Source organism: Malania oleifera, chromosome 8 (assembly GCF_029873635.1).
Source record: "Malania oleifera isolate guangnan ecotype guangnan chromosome 8, ASM2987363v1, whole genome shotgun sequence".
Taxonomy (NCBI): Eukaryota; Viridiplantae; Streptophyta; class Magnoliopsida; order Santalales; family Ximeniaceae; genus Malania; species Malania oleifera.
Genome location: NC_080424.1, coordinates 106,183,099 through 106,203,888, shown reverse-complemented (window position 1 = coordinate 106,203,888; position 20,790 = coordinate 106,183,099). Strand labels below are relative to the sequence as shown.

Genomic DNA, 20,790 nt, shown 5'->3' with positions numbered 1-20,790 from the left:
ATCGCCTTATATTCTATTCCCCGCTTAAGTATGCTATGCCTACTATACCAATCTTTATTCGATTAAAATAGAAAACTATTGAGGCATTTTAGAACATTTCAATCTGGGACACCAATTCAATTTTTTTTTTAATTTTTAATTTTTAATTTTTAATTTTTAATTTTTTCTTAAAAAAGAGGTAAAGTTAAATAGTCTTCTTCACAATATACATACTATGACAAGCTATGACTAGGAATGCGGTACAAGTAATTTATTTCTGACCTCTTGTAGAAAAGAGTATAAACAAGCAAACCAAAAGGTTTTTCATAATTTTATTTTTGATCATCCATATTAACCAATAATAATTTGTGACCAGTAATAATTTGGTTATTTTTACGAACTTGATGTTGATAAATCTGCAAATCTAGAAATCCATTTCAGACAATTGAACCTTCTCGAACTGTTTCTTTTTAAGAACCAAAAAGATTTGTGCCAAAATAACAGACGCCAAGAAGAACAAAAAACCTTGGATACGTAATGGATCTTGAAGTACTATTTCTGCATCTCCCTGACCAAATCCACCCACATTAGGATTCCTCGTTAATGGTTGATCAAGTTTGATAGATTCCCCCTCTGAAACAAGAAGTTCTGGTCCTGGAGGGATAATATCAACCACTTGACGTCCATTCGATGTATCCACTATGACTATTTCATATCCCCCTTTTTCTTTTCGTATGATTTTGCTTATTACACCGAATGCTGTAGCATTATAAACTGTATTGTTACTTTTACTCCCGTCAGGATAAATCTGACCCCTTCCCCTGTTCCCGCCTACATATATGGGATATTTTAAGAAGTGAACATCTTTCGTAGTAGCAGGGTTCGGAGAAAGAATAGGAAAGACAATTTCACTATATTTTTGACCGGGAACGGGACCTATCACAAGAATATTTTTTTTAGTGGGGCGATAGCTCTGAAAAGACAGATTGCCTATCTTTTCTTTCAGCTCAGGAGAAATACGATCAGGGGGGGCTAATTCAAACCCTTCAGGTAAAATAAGAGCAGCCCCTACATTCAAAGCCCCCTTTTTACCATTAGCAAGAACTTGTTTTAGTTGCATATCATAAGAAATTCAAACAACTGCTTCAAATACAGTATCAGGAAGTACCGCTTGTGGTACCTCAATATCGATGAGTTTATTCGCTAAATGGCAATTGGCACATACAATACGACCAGTCGCTTCTCATGGATTTTCATAACCTTGCTGTGCAAAAATGGGATACGCATTTGAAATGGATACCCGAGTTATTATATATATTATGAGTGATACGGAAATGGATCGAGTAATCTCTTTCTTTATCTAAGAAATCCACGAAAAGGTATTTCTAGTTTGAATGGTTCAATTGTTGGTCCCAAAAATTTCTACAATAAATTGGATAGGTTACTAGTATAGCTCCCTATCTATGATTCCGCGATTTATGGGAAAAATTGTACTGGGATATAGGAGCAGTCCCTTGAATGGATAGAAATAAAAAGAGTAAGTACAATTTTGAATGCTTTACTTATAAAGTAAAGTAACAAACATTATAATTAGATTAATATCAGTGGATCATTTTTCAGTCAACTCGAAATCATTTATTCACTGGAGCCCATAGTTTTTTTGTTGGGTTGTAATGTAAATAGTATATGAATATGATGGAGCTCGGGTAGAAAGTATTTATTCATTTCTCGAGGGTAAGGATCTAGGGTTAGTGCTAATCAATAAGTTGGAACAACTTCATAAGTATATTCTCAATATAGAAATAGAAATCGAAAGGAACCAATTCAAACAAGTTTCCAATCAAAAAATAAAAATTGTCGAAGTTGATTAAAATCTTTCGATCAAATGCGTATCATGTGAAAATCTACCATTCATATTCGTATGATTTTCTAATTTTTTGATCAAAAGAAATCACAAAAAAAGTATGTTGCTGCCATTTTGAAAGGATTAAGGATCACTGAAGTAATGTCTAAACCTAATGGTTCAAAGCAAAGATAAAGGATCCTGAAACAAGGAAAGCTTGTTTTGATTGTTTCAATAACGGGATTAGACTGGAAAAATCCAAATAGATTCTAAACGAGACAAAAAAAAAGGGGGCTAAAGACCACTCAATAAATGAAATGCCTAGGAGTTTTCCTTTGGGCGATTTTAGAGTTATCCAACTTGAGTTATAAGTACAAGTGATTTTTTTCTTTTTTTGGAAAAATAAAATAAAATAAAGGACTTTAAACCATGGTCTAAATGGTCTAAGTAATTTAATTATTTTTTATTTATTTATATTTATTTAATTTATTATATCTTTATATTTATATTTATGGCCTTACTGGCCTTAGTTTGACATTATAATTATATATATAGACATAACTTGGAATCATTTTTTCTTGAGCCATATGAGGAGAAAACTTCATATACGCTTCTAGGGGGGTATTGCTCATCTATCCCAATGAGTTGTCTATCAAATTGTTGCAATTGATGTTCGATCCCGAAGAGAAGGAAGAGATCTTTGCAAAGTAGGTTTTTATGATCCGATAAAGAATCAAACTTTTTTAAATATTTCTGATATTTTACATTTCCTTGACAAAGGCGCTCAACCTACAGGAACTGTTCAGGATATTATAAAAAAGGCAGAGGTTTTTAAGGAACTTCACCTTAATTTAAATTTAATTAATGAAATACAAAAAAAAAAAAAAAAAGAGGATAGGGTGACTCGTATATAGCTTTGTATAACCCTTTTTTTTTCTACTATTCATCCTTCTTTCTCTTGTCATGTCTTTTTTTATTATTATTGTTTCTATAGAACCCCATATTTTGTTCTAGAATGACAAAAATCAATTTTATTGATATAAAATGGATAGAAAAAATATCAAGTGACTATGAATAAATGAAGTAATTGGATCGAGAAATAAAAAATTCTGACATTCCCTTCAATCGGTTGGGTTTCATTGTAATTGTTATAACAAATAGAGGGTCAAGCTTGCTCATTTTTTTTTACTTAATATTTATTGAATGAATAAATCTTATGTATGCGAAAATGTAATTAGAGACTTTTACAAGAATTAATTATTAAAAAAATAATAATAATTTTAAATTATTAGTGATGGTTTTAAAACTATGACTAATAAATGTCATTTTTAAGTATTGGTGACGAATTTCAAAATCATCACTACTATCAGGGTAGTAGTGACAAATTTTAAAATAGTCACTAATAATAGAATAGTAGTGACGAATTTCAAAATCGTCACTAATATTGAACCAATAGTGATGAAGTCCAAACTGTCACTAATAGCAAATTAGTAGTGACGAATTTTATATTCGTCACTATTACTCTGGTATTAGTGATGTTTTGAAATTCGTCACTACTATTCTACTATTAGCGACGATTTTGAGCGGAATCAACGTAGAATTTATAGTGACGATATAAGTGTTTTAGTGACGATTTTAATCCGTCAGTGATAGTATAAGTGTTTTAGTGACGGTTATAATCCGTCACTAATATTTTATTAGTAGTGACGAATTTTAAAATTCGTCACTAATAATTATTAGTAACGGCAGTTATGACAACTATTTCAAAACCGTCACTAATAATTGGAAAACTGCCACTAATACTATTAGTAATAGTTTTGTGATTATTAGCGACGGTTTTGATCTTTCACTAATAACCTTATTTTTTGTAGTGAGATGGCTACTCCGTGAGGGTGTGTGAAGGTGAAACCTAAGGTGTAGTCCCAAGAGGGGGGGTGAATTGGGTTATTTAAAATTTTTCTTTTAAGTCCCTTTTCGAAATCTCAACCTTTTACAATTCTTTTTAAAGACTTCTTATTTTCTTGTTGATTAGGCAATCCACACGAAAAGCTTACATATTCTATTCAATCCACATCCACAACATAAACAACCAAATAATCAACTAATCAAACCAATCAAACACAATACAAGTAATCAATTAATGTATGCTTTGCAGTATTCAGCTTAATTATTAGCAGCCCTGTATATGAATATGCAAGTCCTGTAGTTGGCCTTTGAACTAAAAATTAAAATAACATTCAATCACTCTTTTCAATAACTCAAATTTTAAATAAACCCTTAGTTAAAATAATTTAGGAGTTTATTAACTAATATACTCCCTTTGGTTTCCGCAATCAATGATGATCAACCCAATCAATTTTAATCTTAGGTTTATTTAATATCCAAGGTTGTTTGTAAGATTAACACATTCACACAGTTTATATTGTTGCTGTAATTTAAAGAGAATAAGAGAAGAGAGTGAGACGGTGTTTTTATAAGGTTCGGCTTACCCCAGCCTACATCCTCGCCTTAGGTCAATCACTTAAGGAATTCACTATACCTTGTTCCTTTCAGGTGAAAAAAAAAAAAAAAAAAAAACCTTTACAATAACCAACCTCTTTTTCAGGAAGAGAAATCTCTCCAAGCAATAACCTATGTTTGGTGCAACGATCCAACTATACCTTGAACCGTCAAAGATCTAATAGAAAGGAACGGATATCTATGTACAAAAACACTCTCAAACACAGAGTAAGTTGTACAAGTTAAATCACTAATCGTACTTAAAAATCAAAACTAAATAGAAAATATGAAGATCATGGTATAGAAGTCACCAATGGTTGTTCTTATTGATATAGAGATTTTAGTTACAAATCAGAACCAAAGCTTTTTAATCAAACAGCAATTTTGTAGAGTTTACCCCAGCAAGAGTGTGAGGAAGTATGAGCTTTAGGAGAATTTTAGCGTAGAAAGCGTGTATTGTTTGAGCATTTTTTTTTTTCATTGAGTAAGGGAGGTATTTATAGACTTTTGAAAGAAAAGTTTCCCTATTTAACATGGAGTATGTAGGCAACTTTTTAAAAGATACTAAATTATAGAATTAATTTTGAAAAACTTTCCGTATAGTTTGAAATTCAAGATCTCCGTAGAGTCGGTCGGTTGACTCACTCGACTGGGTCAACATTTGTATTGGTCAGTCGGCTGGACAGACAACTGAGGACATTCTGTCTGCCAAAAATTTATTTCAGAAAATGTCAATCGGCTGACTGAACCACGTTCAAAATGGTCAGTTGGCTAGGCAGGCAAGGATGTCAGTCAACTGACTGATTCTAGTTCAAAAAGGTCAGTCGGCTGGATAGGTTTTCAAAAGATAACTTGGGTCAGTCGGCTAACTGAATCACGTTCAAAATGGTCAGTCGGTTGGGCAGTCCTCTCTTTTCAAATATATTTTTTTTATTTTTGATTTTTAAAATCTAGTTTACTTGAAAAACTCAAATACAACTTTTCAAAAACATTTTCAAGGGTTTTTCAAGTGCTGGTCTCTAAGTCTTTGTATCTTAAGGAGCTTCACATATCTAAATAGTAATGAATTGAAGTACTTACAAATATCTTTCTAAGCATGATCTCTTTAATTACTAAGTCTTGTAGCCTCTTGAGGTTCAATCTTTACTTCAAGTCTTGCTTAACCTTTAGGCTTTTCATTTGTTGTTCATTACTTCAATATACTAAGAAGCTTTCACTTGATTGACTTTAATTTCCAACTTACTTCCATGATTAACCATGAGTGTCATTTTACTTAGACCTGAAATAAAGTCACTTAACAACACATGTTAAAACATTCTTCATTTGTTATCATCAAAATAAGATTGAAAAACTCAATTAGGTCAACAGAAGGTATGTCCATCTGACTACGTGAATGGAGGCCTCAGCATCGTGAAGGCTCTGAGAGAGTGGAATGAGTGTGAAGGAGATGGAGGTGGATAGTGCTCTGTGTTCCAAGGGTGGAAGAAATTCCAGTCTGCTGCTTGTGCTGGTGTGTGCGGTTATGTTCAGATCTGCTGTGAGGGAGAAGGGGTGTGAAGATGACGATGGGGAACGAGTGAGGGTGCTCATTACAATGCAATATTTATTTATTTAATTTTATAAAAATGTATTCGTTGGTTATTGTAATTGCATTTTTTAAATTAAAATGAATACAATTTATGATAGGATTTTAAAAAGACAAGTGAGCCTCTTATTTTGCTTTCATTATATATAATTTCAACACATTTTGGTGGTGTGTAAGAACATTACTTACACACATTGAACCATACTTCATTATTATTCTATTATTATTAATAAATATTTGTTTAACAGTATAAGACTCATTTAAATTGTTACTAAATAGAATTTTCAAATTTTAACTCTTACACAACCATCGTGCCTTGCTCTTTATTCTCGAAGAGTTTAAAAAAAGGAATCACATTCTACAACTTATTTGAAAAAAGCAAATATGTCGGGAGAACATTCAATCGTATTTAAGAGCATGAGTTTCGAACTTATGATTTTAATTTTTGTAAATCTCAAAAAAAAAAAAAGGTCAATGCAATTTTATATTACACTTTATTCAAGTTTATATAAATTCAAATCTAAAGTTCAAACTCCATACTTTGTGAGCAGATAATTAACTTATTTGTCCATCCATATAATGCAGCGTAGGCTTTGTCCTCCCAGAAGTAAATCAAAAGCTTTGTTTATATCTTCAAATCTCACTTCATGTGTAATAAATTCATCTAATTGCAACTCCTGAAATTATAAATAATTCATAATAAATAATAGTAAAAGCAAAGCACCGGTACGTACATAATCACCCTAAGTTCTTGCTCGGATTTACATTTAATCCAAATCTACACACTTTTAAATTCTCAATTTGAGCTATAAACTCTAAAACATTGGGTTAGATTGTGAATAAATGCATAAATTTCATGCCTTGAATTTAGATTTGTTAATATGGACAAAGCTCCGTACAACTACGTGTTGCATTTTCTCATTTTCAAATTTTAAAATCGAACAAAATTAGTGATAGATAAAATAAAAACTATTTATTATTAGTTCATTGTATTTATATCTTATTTTTCTTCACAACTAACCAAAAATAGTGAATTCCTTCAAATTTTCCTTATATCTCACTTCTTTCATGCTTTCTAAGTTCCAAACGGAGCATAAAAGCTTCATCCTCTATCTATTTTAGAGATTAAAAATTTTAATTTTTCTTATAAAATAGAGACAATAAGTTATAAATTTTCGTTTTTAAGATATGTAATTTGAGCATTGCTTGGCTACTTTGTTGGTAGAGCAAGAGATAATGAAATAGTTTTCAAGAATTAAGGTTACCTTTCATTCAAGCAATGTCTATTCTAAGACATAAAATTATAATATATGAATTTGATAGTTTACTATATTTGATACTATATTAAGATATCTTAATAAATTACTATATTTGGTACAATTTCATTCCATTCCGTGAAACAAATGTAATCTAGGAGTGGCATTTTACAAAGCATTTTACTTTTTTTAACAAAAGAAGTGTAGAATTAAGTTATGTAGGTATGTTTTCTATAAATTTCGAAAGTTAATGGAAGTAAAGATAGTATTAACCAATAGATTACCTTGTCCATATACCATTTCACAAGAATTGGAATATCAGATTTAGCTTTGAGTCCACCAAACAAACATCCGGTGAGGATTTTCTTACTTTCAAGTACATCTAGAGAATTTATGCTCAATTGTGCCTCTGGTCTGTCTACCCCTAGCACAACTGTCTTTCCCCAACCCTGAAATTTAAAATTTATTTATTTAAAATATACCCAGAAAAAGAAAGAAAGCACAACATTTATATGCACATAAGATATTGTGAAAGAATATATTTTGGGATCTATCCTACTAAAAACACAAGCTAGGAGATACTCATTATTTTCATATTGCAAATCTTTAATACACTTGGGAGAAACAAGGAGAGGTAGACAAACCTTTCGGCAACACGCAAATGCTTCTTGTACTAAAGATGCCAAACCCACACACTCAAAGCAAAAGTCTGCACCCCCATTAGTCATCTCGTTAATTACTTGACTTGAACTTTTATTTCCACAATCTCTTGGGTTTATTAACTCTGTCACTCCAAATTTTTTACCTATATGAAAAAGAGAAGTAACATTGTCAAATTCAATATTCATCAAAACAAATATATATAATATGTGTTGAAGAAGAAAAAAAAATTATATTTTGCTTGAATTCAAAATCAAAATATAAGGTTATAGTATATTAATCATTCAAAAATAAGGAAATAAATTTACCAATTTCAAATTTGTCAGGGTTGACATCCACACCAATAATCCTAGCTGCTCCACAAAGTCTAGCTCCCTCTGCAACCTATCAGGCAAAATCAGATATTCATAAAGCAAATGGAAAAAAACTAATGTTGCGTTTGGAAATATAAATTTTAAATTTTAAATTTGAATTTAAGTAAATTTGAGCCAAATTTAACATAATTTTATATTATATATGATACACCCAAAATTGATACACTCAAAGTTGATAGGTGTACTCATAGAGGCGAGCAATTGTAAGGCTAGTATTTAATAGCATTTGGTGTCTTGTATTACCGCCTTTAGGTTATCCATAACCCCTGATGCGGTTACAAGAGTTGCTATTGATGTTCTACATAATCACCCTTGAGTTACTCTATATTCCCTCCACCCATTGCCCGGGAATAAGGGAACAGAATGTTGTTGCTGCAGAAAGCAATTACGTGCCAAAATATACTGCCCAGACTCCCTATAAATAGGGAGTTTCGCACAGACCTATAGAGGGGGAGAATAGAGAAATTAAAAGAGAATTACGGGGTGGACGTAACCCCCCAAGACATAATGACACGTTCATAAATCCCAATGAAGAAGAGCCTACCTTCACCACTATAAAAATGGGATCCTAGGAGGAGGTAAGCATCTTATTCTCTCTCATTTTTCTATTATTGTTGTAACCCAAAGTCTCCCACGGTTCCTAACTTAGGCATCAGAGTGATCCCCCAGAGTATGCCCTAGGGCCATTATTATTTGATTCCTTTTAGGTGGTCACGGTCGAAGGACGATCCACAAAAGTCGTTTGATTTTTGGTAGCAATAGTTGGCGTCATCTGTGGGAACCCTTGGGAGGTTTTCTATCTTTGAACATGACCATAAGAAGGAGTCAAATCGATCTGAAAAGGAAAAATCCGAGGGACCTAGATGAAGCAACCAATGAGGGGAAGTAAGCAACTTATAGACTCACGATGCGCGAACCCCAGTGGTGTGAACCCCAATGGCGCAAATCTCAATAATACAAATCCCAACGATGTGAATCCCAACAGTGTGGATCAATATGCCTAGACTAACAATGGCCCATCTAATGAGCACCGCTCATGAGGTCCTAAATACCTGCCCATTTGATGAGCACAGCTCATAAGGCAACAAATGAGTGAGCACGACTCATTAATAATGACTCATCTGAAGAGCACTGCTTATGAGGCAACAAAGGAGTGAGCACAACTCACCAGTAATGGTCCATCTGATGAGCACCACTCATGAGGCACCAAAGACATCAGCTTGGATTAAGTTGAGCAAAGAAGACATTGACTTAGTTGAGCTGAGTAGGGAAGATATCAGCTCGGATTTAGTTGAATGGTGAAGTCATCGGCTTGGACTGAGCCGAGTAATGCAGGCATCGGCTCGGATCAAGCTGAATAATGTATAACCGACCCAAATTGAGCTAGATAGCGAAGCATCCGACTTGGATATAGTCATCATCTTGGATTTAGCCAAATAGCATAGCATTGGGCTCAAATTGAGCTGAGTAGTTAAACCAATGGCTAGATTAAATCCAAATCGCTGAGTTTTCACGTCGAATTAAGCCAAACTTTTCTGAGATCGGCTTAAGCTAAGTTACCCATTAATTGGCTCAAGTTAAGCTGATAGGTTTTGTAATTGGGGAAAGCTAGGAAGTCTTGTGGTTGGCTCAGATTAAGCTGGAATGCTTAAGGACTGATTCAAATTACTACTCTCAAATAAAGGAAATTTATTTCAAATATTTGAGAGTATTTTGGGTGGGGGGAGGGGGGGGGGAAACTGATACACCCAAAATTGGTACGCCCAAAGTTGGTAGGTGTGCTCAAATAGGCGAGCAGTTGTAAGGCCAGCATTTAATAGCATTTGGTGTCTTGCATAACCACCTTTAGGTTATCTATAACCCCTGATGCGGTTACAAGAGTTACTATTACCCTTTAGGTTATCCATAACGCCTGATGTGGATACGAAATTTGCTATTGATGTTATGCATAACCACCATTGAGTTACCTATAACCCCCTAGACATACTAGCATATTCATAAATTACAAGCTGAAGGAGAGCCTACCTTCACCACTATAAAAAGGAGATCCTAAGAATAGGTAAGAATCTTATTCTCTCTCACTTTTCTATTACTGTTGTAACCTAGAGCCTCCCACAATTCCTAACTTAGGCATCAGAGTGATCCCTCGAAAGGTCCTCTAAGCCATTATTATTTGATTCCTTTCAGGTGGTCATGGTCAAAGGACGATCCACAAAAGTCATTCAATTTTTGGCAGCAACAGTTGGCATCGTCTGTGGGAATCCTCCTTGACCATGACCATAAGAAGGTGTCGGATCAATCTGAAAAGGAAAAATCATAGGGACCTAGATGAAGCGACCAAGGAAGGGAAGTAAGCAACCTATAAACTCACGGTGTGCAAACCCTAGTGGCGTGAACCATAATGGCATGAGTCTAAATAATGCAAATCCCAATGGTGCGAATCCCAACGGTGTGGAATAATATACCCAGACCAACAATGGCCCATCTAATGAGTACCACTCATAAGGCCCTAAACACCTACCCATTTGATGAGCACAGTTCATAAGACAACAAATGAGTGAGCACAACTCACTAATAATGGCCCATTTGATGAGCACCACTCATAAGACCCTAAAGACCTGTCCACTTGATGAACATAGCTCATGAGGCACAAAGGAGTGAGAACGGCTCACCCATAATGGCCTAGATGATGAGCACAACTCATGAGGCACAAAAGAGTGAGCACAACTCACCCATAATGGCCCATCTAATAAGCACAACTCATGAGGTCCTAAAAACTTGCCCATTTGATGAGCATAACTCATGAGGCATAAAGGAGTGAGCATGACTCACTTGTAATGACCTATCTAATGAGCACAACTCATGAGGCAACAAAGGAGTGAGCACAGTGCTCACTAGAAATTGTCCATCTGATGAGCACCGCTCACTAGTAATGGTTCATCTAATAAGCACTGCTTATGAGACACCAAAGACATCGGCTCGGATTAAGCTAAGCAAAGAATACATCTACTTAGTTGGGCCAAGCAGGGAAGATATCAACTCGGATTGCTTTGAATGGTGAAGTCGTCGGCTTGGACCGAGCAGAGTAATGTGGGCATCGACTTGGATTAAGCCGAATAATGTATTAACCGACCCGAATTGAGCTAGATAGAAAAGCATCCAGCTCAGATATTGTAATGACCCCAATTTACTACCATTTTTTATAATCCAAATACTGCAAAACTATAAAATTACTCTGATACCCATAATAATATTCACTATAACGTCTCAGACCCAAAGGGGTACCGAGGATACCTGTTCATAAAACATACCATCTATTTAGCGGAAAACATAACATACTTAAACCTTATTTACAATACCAGAGTTTTAGTATTTCCCAAAAATATACATGTACATCTCCCAAAAATCCACAAGAACTCCTAGGGACTACTCAAAATACATATCCTAATATAACACTTACCTTTCAGCTAGGGCAGTACTAAAGTCCCCTCTATCTTGGAGCTCGCTCCGCACGTCGGTCGGGATTTCCCGAAATGCTTGGAATTCTAGGATGAGACACCTCTCAGTAAGACGGAATAATTTATTACCAGTGTGTGACAAATGAGTTTTACCTGAATAACATATTTATTAATTAAGTTGTAACTGAGATAGCATTACAATGTAAAACATATCATAACTCACACCTATGTCATTTAAAATACAAGCTTTCTATTTGAACATACTTTTAGCTGTAATACATAATTCCTATTTACTGTAAATCTGATTATGTATACATAATATATATATATATATATATATATATATATATATATATATATCTGTGAAAACTTCCCTGGATGGATAACTGTAATTATGAATTAATCCTGCATGATCGGGTTGTGCGGCCCGTGGGCTAGACTTAACTATGGCTAGCCTATTAGGTTAAGTCAAACTATAAATCGTCTGTAGTACGATTGGCTTGCTCAACTTGGTCTGGACTGCCAGGGAGCTCCTCGACTCTCCTTTAAGGCACCATCGACTGTCAACACCACACTATATCTAAGATGTGTGGTTGCACTATCTATATTGTATTAGCTACGGTACCGTGCTCTATAATCTGTTCTGGTTCATCAGGGTTTTGATACTGTATAATACTATTTCTGTATATTACTGTTTTACCATGATTATGTATAAACTGAAATACCATGATTCCGTATAAATTGAAATATCATGATTCTGTAATAACTGTAATATCATGGTTCTGTACAAGCTGTAATATCATGGTTCTGTAAAAGTTGTAATATCATGGTTCTGTAAAAACTATATAGAATTATGTATTAAATCTCTGTACTATACCTGATATTTCTCATGCCACACAATTTAAATGAAACTCATATACTATAATATGTACAAGTAAAACTGTATTTTCTGCTATATGAAAATAATACATATCATTTATAAAATTTTTCTTGAAACCCAAATTTCTGAATTTTCCAAATGTATAACACATGAAAAATCATAATCTCATACTATAAATTTTATATCCTAAAATATCCAGAAAATCATATGCTAAAAATCCCATAATCACATGTTATACTTTAATTTGATAAAATCTCTAAAATTAACTAGCCTAACTTATTCTCCTTACCTGATTTCCTAAGGAAACCCACGCAGGAATCCTAACCTGTGCCTACAGCGTTCGCACAAAACCCTGTATTCCACAAATCCCAATTCATCGGCTCAAACCCAAAATAATAATCCCAGTCACATTTTCAAGGCCCAAATACTCCAAATTACCAATTAAACCCTAAAATATCTTACTTACCCTAGTTTTGGAGTGGTGCCCAGGAACCCCAATTCAACAATTTGCTCCAATTAAATTGTAGAGAATTGTCCCTAGATCCTCGTGGTGGTTCCTAATCATCAATTCGGGCTAAAACAGAGTCGAAATTGAAGAGAGAGAGTTAGGGCCGAACCCTAGAGAGAGAGAGTGAAGAGAGAAATTTTCTCTTGCTAAAAATGTGATTTTAGCCTATATATAGACAGTTGTCCACGTGTACTCATCGACGAGTACATAAGATTCGTTGATGAGTCAATGAAGAACACTCATCGACTAAAAAAGCGGGCTCGTCGACGATCCTTAAATACTCTGAAATTCCATGACTCTCGGGATCTCCTCGTCGACGAGCGCCCTCGAGTCCCTGCTGTTTGCCCCTTCAAATTTTCTTTTCCTTCTTTTTATTTTCCTACTTTTTCCTTTTCCTTGTTTTCTCATAAATTAAAATTTTCGGGTCTCTACAGATATAGTCATGAGCTTAGATTGATCCGAATAATCTAGAAATCGGCTCGAATTGAGCCAAATAGCATACCATCGAGCTAGAATTGAGCTGAGGAGTTACACCAACGGCTTGGGTAAATCCAAATCGCTGAGTTTTTAGCTCATATTAAGCCAAACTTTTCTAAGATCAGCTTAAACCGAGTTACCCATTAATTGGCTCAAGTTAAGCTGATAGGTTTTGTAATTGGGGAAGGCTAGGAAGTCCCATGGTTGGCTCAGATTGAGCTGAAACACTTGAGGACTGGTTCAAATTACTACTCTTGAATAAAGGAAATTTACTTCAAATATTCGAGATTATTTTAGGGGTGGGGGGCAACTGATACACCCAAAATTGGTACGCCCAAAGTTGATAAGTGTGCTCATAGAGGCGAGTAGTTGTAAAGCCAACATTTAATAGCATTTGGTGTCTTGCATAACCGCCTTTAGGTTATCCATAACCCATGATGCAGTTACAAGAGTTGCTATTAACCTTTAGGTTATCCACAACCCCTGATGCAGTTACAAAATTTGCTTTCGATGTTCTACATAACCACTATTGAGTTACCCATAACAGCCCAAGACATAATGACTTGTCATAAATCCCAAGCTGAAGGAGAGTCTACCTTCACCACTATAAAAGGGGATCCTAGGAGGAGGTAAGCATCTTATTCTCTCTCACTTTTCTATTACTGTTGTATCCTAGAGCCTCCCACAGTTCCTAACTTAGTCATCAAAGTGGTCCCTCGGAGTGAGTCCTCCAAACCATTATTATTATTATTATTTTTTTTTTTGAATATCGCCGGGTATCCACAACCGTCAGCGCACGTCCATTTTACGGTCCGCACGCACCGGTCGTGACTAATCCCACTCCCTGTAACAGTGCCCCACCCACCACAGAGAGGTTAATTCAGGAGCCCGCCGTAGGAATCGAACCCGGAGGGGGGGAGGGGAGAAATCCCTGACCTCGTTAAAGGCACCCACCGAAATTCGCCTTGCCAACTGAGCTACAAGTGGTCACGGTAGAAGGACGATCCACAAAAGTCATTCAATATTTGGTAGCAACAACATATTTTTTTAAGCCAAACAAATATAAATTGAAGACTTCTTCCAAACAAAGGGAAAGTGTTTTAATTTACTGGTAATTATAAATATCATACTGCTAATCCAATTGCTCCCAGGCCGAATATTGCAACTGTTGATCCTTTTTCCACATTTGCTGTTCTCCAAGCAGCTCCAACTCCTACACAAAAAAACAAAAAAGAAAAACAAAAAAGACATGTTATTTGGTATTTAATTTTACAAATTAAACAGTTTTGTACATTTTTAATAAAGAATAATCATTAAATTACCATGTGAATTAAAAAAAACAAAAATAATTCTTTTTAAAAAAAATCAAAAATTATAAGTCATCCAAAAAATATTTTCACTATTTTAAACCTTGGTATAAAGTAGAAGTGTCCTTGTAATACTACAAATTGAGTTCAAAATTTTAAATATTTAATTGAAATAATCGTAATTAATTTTAATTTTAATTTTAATTCTTTCAATGATATTTATAGGTGATTATTTAATTTAACGGTGAAAATAAATACGACTTTAAGGGATATCACACAGACTATAATTTATAACTTTTATATCAGAGGTGTCCAGTTCGAACTTGGGAAGGGCGGTTCTCCTGTACGGAAACCGAAACTTAATGGACCTCTAATAGACGAAAAAAAAAAAAAAAACATAGGAAAGGGTACAGATGGGAGATCAGTTACCTCCATGGTGTAGCCCAATCTTGATCCAGAGAAAAAAAATAAAATAGAATAAAACAGTGTGGTTTACCCGTCGAGACGCCGCAACTGAGGAGGCATGCCATGTTGGGCGGAATTGCAGGGTGAATTTTGGTGACATTGGCGATGTCGACTACCGTGTACTCGCTAAAGCTGGAGACGAATAAAAAATGGTACAACACTTCTCCATTCATGTCCCTGAATCTGCTACTCTCTTCCCTCGCCATCCATGGCGACACCTTGAAGGGCAGCTTTGAGCACAGGTTGCTCTTCTCTGACACACAGTCTTCGCATTCTCTGCATTCTGCTAAGAACGTTGGGATTACTACGTCTCCTTCCTCCACCTCTTCCACCTTCTCCCCCACGCTCTCCACTACCCTGCATTAACTCCACATTTAACATTGTAATATGTCATTTAAGTTGACCTAAAAATGGACTATGTTCGTTCATATAATTTTAATAATCTAACAAAGTAAATTGAATTACAAAGCAACAACAACAATTCTTCGAAAGAAAAGCTAGGTCGTAAATTAATCGACTGTACTTCTATTAAGAAGTCCTAAGAGGAGGGGGCAATTCAGTAAATAAAAATAATAATAATATTAAATAAAAAGGGACTAGAATTGTGTCTCTAAGTCCGTGAAGAAGAAGATAATGTTGTAATATGTCATTGAGTTAATCTAAAAATAAATCATGTTGGTTCATATAGTTTTAAAAATCTAAAAAATTTAAATTAAGCAGCAAAATAGTAATAATTATAATAATTCCTTGAAAGAAAAATGGGGTTACAAATTAATCAACCATTTACGTGATTCTTAATGCATCAACATCTGTTATATAGGTTTAGTCAACATTTATAACAGGCCATTTGAGTTAACCTAAAAATAAACCTATGTTGGATCATTTAATAATCTAACGAGAGTAAATGAAATAACAATAATAATAATAATAAAAAGTTTGACTAAAAAGTTCGATAAAAAATTAATCGAGACTATCTGTATAATAATTAAGGCATCAATCATGAAGATTTTTATTTTATTTTTTATGATTCAGAACTCTAAACTAGACAAGCTTTTCGAATCCACTCATATAATACCAAATCAAGAGATGAAAAATATTGTAATCCATATACTCAGACATCCTCAATAATTCGATATACAATGACAAATTGAGTCTAAAATGCCTGATTTTTTTTTAACTAAATTAAATTTGTTATCTCGTGGTTGGTAGTCAATTTAAATTTTCAAAAAGGCTACTCATTATGAAGCTAGTGATGATTTTTTTGGAGGCAGAATATTTCTTCATCCTGTTCTATAACTTTATCATGAGGTCACATTTTCCTTTATGGGGATAATAATTGAAACGTTGAAAGCCCCCACGTTCTCCTTTTTCCCCTACATATATTATCTTTAAACATTTGAAAAGAAAATTTTTTATGATTCCAAATAAGATAAAATATTTAAGTGCCTTCCGGGTATCGTGCTCCCTCTATTAAAAAATACACAAAATTTTAATTGAAGTCGAGATGATTTTATTTCTTAATTATTTATTTTATTTTTTATTTTTTTAATTTTAAAAGTAAAAAAAAAATAAAATGGAGGCAAATTTGTTATCACATTGTGTGGGAAAAGAATAATAGAATATTAGTAATATTTTTAGAGTGCCAAAAGCATCACATTAATATATTTTAGAGTAAAACTCGCAAGTTTTTACTATAGAGGCACATGGTACTCATGAGCATGCATTTTACGGTTTGAATTTAGGTCTATATGAACTTAGAATTACATTTTTACTGCATTTCGAAACATGAATTTTAAATTTTAAATTTGAATTTGAATAGATTTGAATAAATTCTAATATAATTTTATATTATATTTCATTCAAATCAAATATATATTCAAATTTAGTGTTTGTCTAAACATATAGTTTATGCAAATCAAAAATTTAAATTACATTCTTCCAAACGTGAAATGAGAAGATTTAAACGTGAAATGAGAAGATTTTAAAAGATAAATACTTAAAAGAATGGTATGTGTGTTTGAAATTTTATGTGCATAAATGGTAGTTATAAGGATTTCTATTTTTGGAAAATATCATCACAAGATATCAACCGTGTGCTTAGGTTTCTAATTCTGATACGTCGTTGTTTGTAGGAGTGTATAAAAATTACCGAAAAATCAAAAATCAGACCGAAACCAAATTGAAATCACAAGCGGTTCGTTTTTTTGGTATTTGGTTTAGGTTTCAATTTCGATTTTTAAAGTATAACTAAAACCGAAAAATCAAAAATTTGATTTTAATTTAAATTATATATATAAATTAATATAATTACTTAATTATGCTTGGTCTATATAATAAGTTAATTCAGATTACTTAATTGTGATTAATTTTTATTTATTTTTAAAAATTATAGGATTTCTAAAAACACATTTAATTTGCTCTGAATGATGCAAAAATGAAATTTTTTTTTATTTTTTTTATTTTTTGCAGAAATTGTTCTTCAGAATCTACAGTTCCAATTTTTTTTTTAGTAAAAAAAAAAACAGCCAGAGAGGAAATTAAAGTAAAACATTAAGTTGAAAATTCGAATATCAACGGGTAAGGAAGTCACGCTGTATGGAATTGACTTGCTCTAATGAGAACAAGTCTCCCCCGACCAGATCCACAGTCGCCAGAAGAAAAAAAGGAGGAATGGAACTGGAAGGAAGGACTAAAGAATTTGCAATTACCCAACAGCTTCATGGCCGAAAATTCTAGGAAAACAACCAGGAGGATCCTGCGAATGTCATAAATGGATTGAATGATTCAGTAATTAATCACAATTTGTATAAATAATGAATGGAGGGATTCAGATTTCAGAGTGTGAAACGATAGAAGAAAATTGAAAGAATGCATTACTTTCATTTTCCAAAAAGTGACGTCGCTGTGACATAGAGATGTGCAGATGATTCGAATCCGAACTTCGTGAGGCATCGGCGGCGCCACCTCCACCTCTTCAATCACCAGAGGCTCCCCCGCTCCCCGGCACACGGCGGCTGCAAATTATTTTGCGCATTAAGAAACAGTTGAGAGAAAACAGAACATCGATCCAGAGAGAAATCCAAAAAACAGAGCATGTTTGAAAAACAAACAGATTCGGACTTCGATTACTCACCCCTGCATCGTATTGGCTTGGCCTCTGTTTTCCGGCACACTTGCTTATCCATGGTGACTCTCTCTCTCTCTCTCTCTCTCTGTGAAGTTCAAGGCTTTTTTTAGGCAGCCGCCAGCGAAGGAAACGATGCGGTGGAGTGGTTGAAAATATGAAGCATGGAAGAGCCAAGGGGCCAATTTCAGCAAATAAAGAAATATAACTGGACCAATAAAACGGTGTCGTATGAAACAATAAAATGACAGGATGAATGAAGTATTGGTTGTCACGACTAATCACGGCGCCAATAGTTAATAGTCCTATTGCGTGTGAGTTAGTTGGCAACCATTTAATTAATCATTTGAAAAAGCAAGTTTTGTGATTAATTATTAAGCTTAATGAGCTTTAACAAAATTGGGGTTTACTTGTCATTTATGTAAAATTCTTCATGAATTTTTTTTTATGACCTTAAACTTTAATTTGGGAAAATCTTTTAAATTCATTCAAACCGCACCAAATTGGAAGATGAAAACATTATTGTTTGTCATTTATGTACTCTTAATAATTCAGTAAGTAAATCATAAGTAGGGAATTGAACTTGAGATATTGGAATTACTAAAGTTCAACTTTACCCTTATCACATGAGTTTTGAAAGACATTTGTCATCCTTACCAAAAAAAACAAATACAATTACAAATTTCTTCTTGTATTTGATAAAAAGTTTGGTTCAAGAAAAGATATAAGTGTCACAAAAATTAGGTATTAATGAAGGTTCGTCAAAATTTAAAAATTTAAATTGAAGTCCACATTTTTTGTCAAATTCTTTCTCATGACTTTTTTATAGTAAACAAAGTGTCATTAATGCAACTTCAAAAAGGGTTAAAAAAAAAGAAAAAAAAACACTTACCTGTATTGATATTTCAAAAATTCAAGAAATCTTTCCTAAGATTTCGAAAGGTCTTCCTAAAGTTTACCAAAAAAAGACACCTCATTAGGGTAACTCAATGGTAAGAGGAAATAAAAGTTGAAAGAGATCTTGAATTTGATTCTCCTCTAGGTCTCCCTAACTTGCTTGGAGGATGAATTTGCAGGGCAATCAGTTTCCTCGCGAGATTTTGGTAAAGAGAGAAGAGCTTCGATGACATTCCATGTTTCCGAGGGTATTAAAAAAATAATTAAAGACACAAACCACTTTTTATATTAATATACAGTCAAGCCCCAGAAGAAATATAAGTATTGTTGGAGTGTCAAGCTTAGAGAAAGGAAAACAAAGGAATCTGAGTCGTCCATTTTATGGAAATCCAACGGCTGCTGTTCCTTCCACATGTGTCCATTGAAAAACTGGTTTGAGTCCTTTACATGCTTAGAAGAAGGTCATGTTATCCTAGGAAACAATAAGTCATGTAAAATACAGGGTATTGGGACAGTGAGACTTCTAATGCGTGATGGGATTGAAAGAGTGTTAAGAGATGTAAGGTACATACCTAAGCTGAAGAGAAACTTGATTTCTCTTGGTAGCTTAGATAAGACAAGGTACACGTTTAAGTCTGAAGGAGGTAGCCTAAGAGTGTGTAGAGGTTCACTGGTAGCGATGAAAGGGGTGCTAAATAATGGGTTGTACACCTTGGTAGGAAAGACAGTGACTGGTGAGGCTTTACCTATCAATCACAGGGTAGAAAATTAGGTTTCCTTGTGGCATAAGAGGCTAGGACATGTTAGCCAACAAGGCCTAAAGAAGCTAAAGAAACAGGGGCTGCTTAGGGATAGGAAACTTGAGGAATTGTCATTCTATGAGGAGTGTGTCTTGGGTAAGTCTACTAGGGTTAGTTTTAAGAAGTTCACTCACACCACAAAACAGACTCTCGATTACATACATTCAGACTTGTAGGGGCCTACTACAGTTAGTTCTCGTGGTGGTTCTAGGTATTTTCTGTCAATTATAGATGACTTTTCTAAGAAAGTTTGGTTTTATATTCTAAAACATAAAAGTGATACTTTTGATAAGTTTAAAGAATGGAAAACCTTAGTTGAAACTCAAGTTGGCAGAAAAATTAAAACACTGAGAGCAGACAATGGATTAGAATACTTGTCAAATGAATTTTCTGAATTTTGTAAAGCTGAGGGCATTGCTAGTCATAGGATTGTTAGGGATACTCCCCAACAGAATGGACTAACTGAAAGGATGAATAGGACTATTCTGGAAAGGGTAAGATGTAAGTTAGCCACTTCAGGTCTGCCCAAGACCTTTTGGGCAGAGGCGGTGACCACTGCTGTATACTTTATTAATAGGTCTCCTTCCTCACCTTTAAATTTTAAAACTCCTCAAGAAATCTGGTTAGGTAAGCATGCTAATTATCAAGGTTTAAAAGTTTTTGGGTGCGTAGCCTATG

At 34.2% G+C, this 20,790-nt stretch overlaps 1 protein-coding gene and 1 pseudogene across 1 annotated transcript; both read right to left on the bottom strand.

Moving 5' to 3' along the window:
• Positions 1–364: 364 nt before the first annotated feature.
• On the bottom strand, positions 365–1,369 carry LOC131162164 (cytochrome f-like; annotated as a pseudogene).
• Positions 1,370–6,293: 4,924 nt separating this feature from the next.
• LOC131162163 (alcohol dehydrogenase-like 7) lies at positions 6,294–18,767 on the bottom strand. Its single transcript, XM_058118359.1, has 9 exons — positions 18,425–18,767; positions 18,169–18,305; positions 18,000–18,046; positions 15,323–15,648; positions 14,650–14,732; positions 8,131–8,206; positions 7,807–7,967; positions 7,447–7,611; positions 6,294–6,583 (listed from the first exon to the last, which is right to left on the bottom strand). The coding sequence occupies exons 1-9, from the start codon at positions 18,474–18,476 to the stop codon at positions 6,467–6,469; spliced, it is 1,164 nt and encodes a 387-aa protein (XP_057974342.1). The 5' UTR covers positions 18,477–18,767; the 3' UTR covers positions 6,294–6,466.
• Between the last annotated feature and the right edge of the window lie 2,023 nt (positions 18,768–20,790).